This window comes from Hippocampus comes, unplaced genomic scaffold, assembly GCF_001891065.2.
Source record: "Hippocampus comes isolate QL1 unplaced genomic scaffold, H_comes_QL1_v1.1 scaffold45, whole genome shotgun sequence".
NCBI lineage: Eukaryota > Metazoa > Chordata > Actinopteri > Syngnathiformes > Syngnathidae > Hippocampus > Hippocampus comes.
In genome coordinates, this window is record NW_017805783.1 from 1,279,552 (window position 1) to 1,289,463 (window position 9,912).

Genomic DNA, 9,912 nt, shown 5'->3' on the forward strand with positions numbered 1-9,912 from the left:
GGATTACACTTTACTGTGATTCAGTTTATACTCGAAGGTCGTAATCCTTATTTTCAAGCATTTGTCCTAACCCGCACTAATTTACGATGATTTTATTATTTCTAAGCAAAAACTCAAGTTTGCGGTTCTTACTGAGAAAAGAATTTCTGTTAAATGGCATTTAGCAATTTAATGAGCAAGGACAGAGAGCCAGTACATTACATATTATTATAATTGTAGTTCCAAAACCTTATCTTCAGCGATTTGCAGTGGATACCAGCCTCAATTTAAAATGTTCATGTCACGTGTGGAATTGTTGTCCCATATCCCCACCAGTCTGGACCCCAATGATCAGAAGTCCCTAGAAGGCATGCAGAAGATGGAGAAGGAGGAGAGTCCCACAGACGCCACAGTGGAGCTGGATGGTGATGACATGGAGGGCAGCGGGGAAGACGGCGACCTGGAGGGCAGTGACAGTGAGGCCGCCCAGTGGGCCGACCAGGAACAGTGGTTTGGTATGCAGTAGAGGCTGACGCGATCGGTACCACCTCTTGAGCTTGCGGACTGCAGGAGGCCGTCGGTCACCACAGCATAGAGCTGTGGGCCTTAATGCTGTCCCGCCATGCTGCTCGAGACTGATCAAATCAGGATCACCTCAGCCTAAACTATGGACTGACCTCAGTGTTTTCTGTTTTGTTTGCTCATTCGTCACGTCTCTCTTGACAAAAGCCCGTACTTGCCCACCAAAACTAGAAAGAGGTATTTAGTTTTGTTCTGGAAAAATTAACATTTCTGCTAGTTATTTTATCCTTGGTATAGTGAAATAAAGCATACATTGTCAACTTGCTGAAACGTCAGCTGAAGCCGTGGTCAGGATGCTTTACAACAGGGCTAAGACTTGCTTTTAGTGTGTGACTGACTGAAGAGGAAAGATGATGTGGAAGTATTTGAATACATAATATACGAGAACTCAAAATGGCCATTACACATGTTGTGTTTTGACGTGTAAAGTCTGTTTGTATTGCATGTTGGAATGCATAATGTAAACATCACATGTATTTTGTAAATATTTTTTCAAAATGGACAATTAAAGCAGCCCCTTTGTTGATGATGCGATCAGGTTTCTGAAAGGTTCACAAGCAGAGACTTAAGATTCATCAAATTGTATTTTATTTACCTGAATCCAAAGTTCATGTGACAAATTGAACAATCTGACAAAAACAGGTACAGAAGCAAAATGACTCACTTGCCGATGCTCCTCTTGTACATCATTACATCCGCTCCAAATTCTTTTGATTTGTAGTCATCCCATAAAAGCATTTCCTTAGGAAAAATCAACAGTTTTTAAGCTTATCTAACACTTGTATCATGTGAGTAACCTTTAAGCAGTTCTTGACATTCTCTATTACACAAGTCAGCAGCTGTAGCAGACATGCACCGAGGAATATTATGCAACTGAATATACACAACAGTACTAAGATCTTCAGGTAAAGTAGGGCATGAGAGCCGTTGTCATTCTTGGCTCTTCACGCGCAAGGATGGAAGGAGCGATGAGGACTTTGATTCATGGGCATTCGGTCAAAACAAATGAACAACCTGCGCTGTCTTCACTCGACGTTTCAGACATGCGGTTCTTCAACTGTAAGTGTGCCGCCCAAAACACAAGCACAACACAAAACAAAGCCAAGTAATTTGGAGACGAGTCGAGCCTATATGGCCTTCGCTGGGAAGAGAAAAGAGAGGGAGGAGAAGCATTAAATCGTTGCCCATTTAGTCTAAAATACCAGCTTACCATTCCAAGTGTGTTAAAACTTATTTCAATGGACAGCGTACAGACAAGCTGCACTGTGGGTGAGCTGAAAATTATTACGTTAAGTTCAAGTTAGAAAACAAAATGGCATACGGTATTTGTAATGGCGTGGGGGGGGGGGGGGGGGAGTCTGTACCTTCAAACAAAAACTATCTGTGCCAGTTTGAAATGTGAAAGAATTGAACATCCAACCTAGCACACTGAAGGCATTTGAAACCAACGCATGTTCTTTGCCTCTTCCAACTCAAATACCATCAATACCACGATTTTAAAAGCTTATCAAAAATCTGAGGAGCTGTTGTATTAGCCATTGCACAAAAACGGGCAAGCGCTTATTCGCATGCAGTTCAAAGTGTAGTCACGCTGCAGCCAAATGCATGGAAGGCCTTGTAGGGAAAAGCTCAATGGCACTCAGTGGCAAAAAGCACTCTTGTCAAATATTGGAACGGCAACAATAAAATCTAGAGGTTCAACAATGTGCGCTATGTACACATATAAAAACACACAGAGCAGCCCCGCAGAGGTGAAAACTAGGCTGCTCGTGTGAAGTAACATATACAGTGTTTTCAAGTACAGTATGTGCACATTTATACATTATGTATAAATAGTTCTTAAAATAAAGGACATGCACAGAAAAGTCCTCACTTAACTAAGATGAGTAAAAAAAAAGTGTGTATGAAGGCTTTGGGTGCTTCAAATCGTGTTGTTTGTGGAGACAAATCTGAGTAGTAACAGTTATAGAACAGCGGTGAGGTAGCTGTGCTCTGCCTAATGCAGAAAATAAATGCAGACACCTATGTCCTAAATGAGCATTCTTCTTGTCCCCTACACCCTTCCAACACAAGTGATCGATTTTTATAAAAGTTTTGTAAATTCTCTTTCGATCAACAGACAAATGTAAAATAATAAACACTGATCTTTCTTTTTCTTTTAACAAAAAATGTTAATTAGAGATGCAAGTAAACTTTTCTTGATATTTTGCGCTGATTCCCAATCTGCCCTCGCTTTTTCTCAAGCACATTAGGTTACAATAATAATAATAAGAAAATATGTAATCTAGTAAACTTTAGGGAATTACGATTTAGGGTCAACAACAGGTGGACTTTCTTTCTGAAACGTCATTGCTACAAATGAGAACGCATGGTAAAATCTGTATTGTGCGAGCTTTTACAGGTCAAACTTTAAAACCAAAAATGAAAGTCTGAAAAACCTGATGTGCTGGCAAAGACATTTCTGAAATCAGTTGACAAAAATACATTTAGGGACACAAAGTCATCTCTAATTAAAATTTACTGTTGACCAGTGTAGTAGTAATAATAATAATAATAATAATAATAATAATATAAAAACTTGTGTTCACAAAATAAGATCATAGAACTAGCCCCTCCCCCCAAAAAATGCATTGCTAGAAATGTCTTAAATATCAAAGACGCCTCCGTCATCAGACCAGGAGCGAGTATTGACTGGAAGTTAATGTTTCCGTTAGATATGTGCGTGTTAATGTTCACTCCACAGAGGTGCCCGGGAGGTGAGTCAGGGCCACAACACGGCAGCCACGTTAGTGTCGGCGCTGTAGATCCACAGCACCAGAGGCAGCGAGATGGCCACAAAGGGCCACGAGATGCCTTCGGCACATGCGGACAGAGACCGCTGCCCTTTGTGGCCTGCCGCCGGCTTCTCCGACTGTTTACCCAAGTCCAAGTGGTGCCTGGCCGTAAACTTCAGCAGTTCATCCAGCAGGATGACGGGTATCGAAATCTTCAGCACCATCATCCACTGGGTGGCGTCCAGAGGGGTGATCTGGAAGATGACCTGAGGGGCGCGGGCGCGTCAAGACATTAATTTTGGCATACGCTTCAGCATGTGTAATTCAGGATTAAAGAAAATAATTAGAATAAATTATAGGAAGGCTCTCTGTTCCCGTCTCAAGGAGAACTAGGATGCCTAGTCCCCTTCCAAAAGTATTGGCTCATTCGTGTCAAGTCCTTTGTTTTTGTTGTCACCAGAAGACATTTGGGTTTCAGATCAAAAGATGAACATCAGAAAAAAGTTTAGAATTCCAGCTTTCACTTTAAGGTATCGCCATCTGAATGTGTCGAACAACTCAGGACAGAGCACTTTGAGTTTGAAGCCACCCACCACTTTTCAAGACATTGTCGAAATAAAGTGAATGGAAGCATTTCATCTATGGTGGCATAAACCCTTACTTGCAATAACGGCGATGCATTGACTTCACCAGACTGTTGCGTTCTTCATTTGAAATGCTTTGCCAGACCTTTACTGGAACCTCTTTCAGTTCTTAATAGATTACATTTGCAAGCGCCTTTCATAGCACTCAAGGACACTGTACAACCAAGAGCAAATAATAAAACTACAGATAAAATTTAGAATAAAAGTAAAAAAAGTAAAAAATAAAATTAAAAGATTTAAGGTGGATAGGCAAGTCTGAATAGGTGGGTTTTGAGCTGGGTGATAAATATGGAAAGAGAGTCAATATTACGAATGTCAGGTGGTAGTGCGTTCCAGAGTTTGGGGGCAGAGCGACTGAAGGCTCTGCACCCCATTGTACTGAGACGGGCAGAGGGCAGAGAAAGGTGGAGGGAGGATGAGGACCTGAGTGAGCGAGAGGGAATGGAAATTTGAAGGAGATCTGACAGGTAAGGGGGCGCAAGGTTATGGATGGCCTTGAACGTAAAGAGAAGTAATTTGAAGTTGATTCTAGATTTGACAGGAAGCCAGTGGAGCTGTCGGAGGATGGGGGTGATATGATGGAAGGAGGGGGTTCTCGTGATGATCCGGGCTGCTGAGTTCTGAACAAGTTGAAGTTTATGGAGGAATTTTTGATGGACACCGAAGAGAAGTGAGTTACAGTAGTCAATACGGGAAGTGACGAGACTGTGAACTAGGATAGCAGTAGAGTGAGGAGTGAGTAAGGGACGGAGACGGTTTATGTTGCGAAGGTGGAAGTGAGCAGACCGGGTGATGTTGTTGATGTGGGAGTGGAAGGATAGTGAGCTGTCAAGTTCTTGATTGTTTCTGGGGGGTTCTCCCTTCAGTCTCCTCTTCAGGAGGTGAATTGCATGCGCAAGTGAGTTAAGGTCCGGTGACTTGACTTGGCCATTCAAAGGCCTTCCACTTTGTTGTATCGGCTGTGCGTTTTGGCTTATGGTCTTGTTGCATGATAAAAGTTTCTCCTGATTTTGATGCATTTTTGTGGAATTTGCCAGACAAAATGGTTTTGTAGACTTCAGAATTCATCCTGCTGCTCCACGTGTGTGCCTGTTCCAGAAGTGGCCATGCAAGCCCAAACCATGACATTACTTCAACCATGGCTCACAGATGAAGCTTGTTTGTTTTGGCTCATAATCAGATCTTTTTTTTTCCCCTTCTCATACTTTTGCCTTTCTATCATTTTGGTGGAGCTTAATCTTGGTATTTATCAGTGCATGAATCATTGTTTCACAACTTTTGTGGCTCATCTCTGTACTTCCTTGCAAAATCCAATCTGGCCTTGCCATTCTTTCTGGTGATGAGTGTGTTCTGTTCTGAGTTGTTTAACACATCTTTGTAAATACCACCAAATAGAAGCTGCAATTCTCAACTTTTTATCTCATTTCCATCTTTTGATCTGAAATCCAACCTCAGTATACAGGAAAAACAAAGGGATTGATCTTGCCGTTCCAATACTTTTGGAGGGGACTGTATACTGTGCGGCGAGTTTTATGACTCATCTGGTGTATTTCAGACTTACTGGCAGAGGCTCCACATAGAGAATCAAGAAGTGCAGAGACATGGAGAGGCAGATGGCCCCCAGCAGCCAAATGTTTTCCCAAGGAGGCATCCGCAGCAGGGACTGGTTCTCTGACAGACTTTGGGACGAAGGGGATGGGGGGAGGGGAAAGAAGAAGAAGAAGAAGAAGAAGATCATTGTGTGTCCATATTGCTTCTCCACCCTCCCTGGAAACTTTTGTACCTGTTGAGAGCGTTGCACATCTCAATGGTGACGAGGACAGACAGGGCCATGGTCATGGGGTAGGGCGACTCAAACACCTCGCAGTCCAGGCCATCGAAGTCTGGGTTGTCCGGGGTGCACTGGAGGAAGTGACTCTGCAGAGAAAGACGAGGAAGCTGAACCGTGGACGGTCGAGCGGAGGCGGATCCGGGGTGCACCTATTAACTATTGTGCCCACCTACCAGCTGGTACAGCGTGACCTGAGGTCCATCATCCGAGAGCGTAAACCACCATGCCGCGGCTCCCACCGTGGCGGCGCCGACATAGCCTGCGAGCAAAGACGGCAAAAGCGCACGCGCCGCCTTCAGACAACTTCTGCTGACTCAAAACCACCCAAAGACCGCGGCTGTGACACTCACCGCCAATGGCCAGATATCGGAAAAAGAGCCATCCGGAAATGAGGGGCTCTTTAGCGTTGCGAGGAGGCTTCTCCATAATGTCGAGGTCCGGAGGGTTGAAGCCGAGGGCGGTCGCAGGGAGGCCGTCGGTCACCAGGTTGACCCACAGCAACTGAACTGGGATCAGTGCCTCGGGGAAGCCCAACGCCGCAGTGAGGAAGATACTAGCGGCAAAAGAATGCAACCTCAATGTGGCTGACTGACAAATAGAAGAAGAAAAGCTCAAAAAGGATTTGGCAACTTACCAGACGACCTCGCCGACATTGGAGGATATCAGGTATCTGATGAACTGCTTCATGTTGTTGTATATGGCGCGCCCTTCCTCAACAGCAGCCACGATGGAAGAGAAGTTGTCGTCGGCTAGGACCATCTCAGAGGCTGACTTGGCCACGGCAGTGCCAGAGCCCATGGCGATGCCAATCTCCGCCTTCTTTAAGGCAGGGGCATCGTTCACACCATCTCCCGTCTGCGGACAAACACGGTATGGTTTCATTACTTCGCAATAAGGTCTACAACAACCTTGTGACTAAAACTGGGTATGCCAAAAAGTTGATGAGCGTGAGAAAGTCAAATCAAAACAGCTCATGTTTCGGATACGCTTGGGATGTCATTTTGCATGATTCAGCATGTTTGGTCTCGGTTTTGAGATGACGTACCATAGCTGTGATCTCATCAAATCCTTGCAGGAACTCGACGATCTTGGACTTGTGCGAAGGCTCCACGCGCGCAAAGCAGCGAGCGTGGGTGACGGCCTCGCGCTGCGTGTTGGGCGCCAGCTCGTCAAACTCTCGTCCGGTGAAGGCCATCTGCTCCACGTCGTCTTCCTCGGAGAAGATGCCGATCCGCCGGCAGATAGCCACGGCCGTGCCCTTGTTGTCCCCGGTGATCATGATGACGCGGATGCCAGCCTGGCGACACAGCTTGATGGATGCCGCCACCTCTTGTCTGGGAGGGTCCAGCATGCCGACGCAGCCGACAAAGGTCAGGTCCGACTGGACGCGGAGGGACCACAAAGATTGTATTGTGAAGCAAAGGTTTGGCAGTTTTTAATGGAATTGGAAACATCATTTCAGAACAATTTATATCCCTCATTAATTGTCGTGGGGGTGCTGGAGAAAATCGCAGCTGCCACACATGAGGAATGGTCCAGAGATTTGAACCTACAACCTCTGAACATTGAGGTAGACACCTTAACCACTAGTCCACTGTTCAGAGATATTCCGGAAAATGATATTAAGGCCGAAGCCTAGCAGTCACCTCATACTCGGAGAATTTGGTGGGTTCGGACAGTATCATGTCCTCCATCTTGGGCGGGCTGTCTCGTGTAGCCAAAGCCAGACATCTCAGCGTGTCCCGACCGGTCCCGTATTCACGAATTACAGACATGATCTTTTCCTTGATGGGTTTGCTTAATGGGACTTTGCTGTTTCCCACCCTGACATGGGTGCATCTGTCAATAACGCCCTCTGGCGCCCCCTGGAACAGAGGTTCAAATGTTTGTCACACGGTAGTAGACACAGCCGGTTATTTGTGTGCGTTGGCAAAGTATACCTTGACAAACATTTTTCCCATGGAAGAACGCGACTTATTAGGGGTGCAGTATACAGACATGGACTTCCTGTCTCGAGAGAACTCCAGAGTGCACTCTTTCTTCATCAGTTGTTTGATCACCTGAAGTCCGCCCCCCGGCCCCGAAAAACAGTAAGAAAACCTGCAGCGTGCAATGTGAGCACAGAGGAAGTTTGCGTCACTCACGGAGTTGCAGGCATTAGCTCTGTCGATCTTGGACAGATTGTGGACTTCGGTGTCAAAGACGTTCATCTTCTCCACCAGACAGGTCAGTGCAGTCTCTGTCGCCTCACCGACCTTTTCATATACGCCTTTCACCTAAAACATTTCAGATTCAAAGAGGATATGTCAATGATTACTTTCTTTAATTTTTTATTTTTTTTTAATTCCAAGAACTTGTCTTACAACCATACTGCAAAATATAGTACGTATGGAGATGTCTGATATTTTGGTTACCTCAATTGCAGTGTGGTTACATGAGAGAGTATAAAATAACAGGAAAAGTTCCAGCCTTGCCTTGGTTTATAATAAAAATTCAAGGGCTTAGGTTTTATAATTTGTGATATAAACAAAGTGCACAATGATATGCATCATTTAATGCGCAGACAATGTACAAAAAGCTCACCATAATCAAGTCCACATAAAAACGTAGCAGTTGACCAGACATCTTCTGGCTTCAAAGGAAAAACAAAACTTATATCTGAAATAAAATCCCAATTTCCACCTCGGGTATCATCATCAGCATTATTGAAAAAAAAAAATTACAATTGGCTCCATCACCACTACAACCTATATCAGGGATGGGCAACTGGCAGCCGGGGGTCAACAACACTTTGAGTGGCACCTAAATTAATTTTTCAAATATATTTTTCTTAAAAAAAAAAAAAAAACACTGATAAACATTCAATATATGGGGAAAAATACAAAATATCAAAAATATGGAAAAAAGACAATAAAATATTGAAAAGAAAAAAACCAAAAATCATGCAAAAATCCGTGTCCTCGCACCGAGAGCGTCGTTGTTGAGGAAGAGGATTCTACTCCAAATTCATCATACTGATATTAGTTAGATGATGAATATTAGATTTGGATTTTTTTTTTTTTTTTTTGCCTCTAGTCAACAATCAAGTCATGTGTGTGCACGTGTGTACTCTCCCAATATTACAATTTGAAAAGGTGAAATGGATGCAGTCCAGACCTCGTTGAAGTCCAGCGACGAGTCATTACACAGGGCACAAATGGTGGCCAGTTCCACCAGAGCATCATAATGAGAGGATTTCACTTGTTTACCATCCTGGTATCTGGGGGGGGGAGTACAGTACATGCACCCTCAGTCAGCATCCATTTCGATCTACCGTCAGTGGAAATCAACTGTCATTTCCATTTTATACTCACACGTTCCCCTCTGGTGCATAGGTTGATCCTGTGATGGTAAACTCAGACAGAGAGCAGCTCTCACCTTCCGCTTTGTTGAGAACGAACATCTGAGAATTCAAAAGACTGCATCAACATGGCACAAACACTCAACGCAGCATTTGCCTACAGAGGAGACAGCAGCTGGCTAGTTTCAAAGACACAGCAGGTGGCAGCAGAAGCCTCTCAAATCCCAAGTGGATTTGAAAAGAAGAGCTTCATTGAGCCTGTGCTGTTACATAGTCTGTCCCTTTCTGATGGTGGCCTGTTGCCGAAGCAGAGACCGAAGTAAACACACAGCCTTAAGGCGGGGACCCCGCCAAAGGAGAAATACCCTAAAGCAGTGGTCCCCAACCGCCGGTCCGCGGACCGGTACCGGTCCGCAGGGCATTTGGTACCAGGCCGCATAGAAAGAACTTGCCTTATTTCCGTTTTATTTATTTCGGAATACGAAAAATGTTTTATTTTGAAAAACTACCGGATTCTCCGTTACATCCGTCCGTGTCACGCTTGACTCACGTCAAGCCACGCTTCTCCATCACGTGACCGATTACTTCAAAACAAAACGCAGGAGCTCGCAAAATGAGTAAAAAAAACTGCTGGAGATCACAAATGACAGCGGCCTTAAAAGTACGTTCGAGACAACTGGATTAAAGTTATGTCTGAATACTCTGAGATCGCCACAATAGCACTGTTGCTATTTCCGACATCCTACCTGTGTGAGGCGGGGG

The 9,912-nt window shown here is 44.5% G+C and overlaps 2 protein-coding genes across 2 annotated transcripts in view; one reads left to right on the forward strand and one right to left on the reverse strand.

Annotated features, from left to right (window-relative positions):
• The window catches only part of anapc7 (anaphase promoting complex subunit 7), a 6,295-nt gene extending 5,208 nt beyond the window's left edge, over positions 1-1,087 (forward strand). The window contains exon 11 of the mRNA XM_019885125.1: positions 316-1,087. Coding sequence (XP_019740684.1) covers positions 316-505 — 190 coding nt within the window. The 3' untranslated portion in view covers positions 506-1,087. The remainder of the gene's footprint in view (positions 1-315) is intronic.
• A 45-nt stretch (positions 1,088-1,132) lies between these two features.
• LOC109524963 (sarcoplasmic/endoplasmic reticulum calcium ATPase 2-like) overlaps positions 1,133-9,912 on the reverse strand; it is a 31,950-nt gene continuing 23,170 nt past the window's right edge. The window contains exons 9-20 of the mRNA XM_019885123.1: positions 9,164-9,252; positions 8,967-9,069; positions 7,955-8,086; positions 7,751-7,870; positions 7,457-7,675; positions 6,856-7,191; positions 6,445-6,665; positions 6,161-6,363; positions 5,984-6,069; positions 5,763-5,896; positions 5,541-5,658; positions 1,133-3,601 (exon numbers count right to left, since the gene is read on the reverse strand). Of these exons, the coding sequence (XP_019740682.1) occupies positions 3,323-3,601; positions 5,541-5,658; positions 5,763-5,896; positions 5,984-6,069; positions 6,161-6,363; positions 6,445-6,665; positions 6,856-7,191; positions 7,457-7,675; positions 7,751-7,870; positions 7,955-8,086; positions 8,967-9,069; positions 9,164-9,252 (2,040 nt within the window). The 3' untranslated portion in view covers positions 1,133-3,322. The remainder of the gene's footprint in view (positions 3,602-5,540; positions 5,659-5,762; positions 5,897-5,983; positions 6,070-6,160; positions 6,364-6,444; positions 6,666-6,855; positions 7,192-7,456; positions 7,676-7,750; positions 7,871-7,954; positions 8,087-8,966; positions 9,070-9,163; positions 9,253-9,912) is intronic.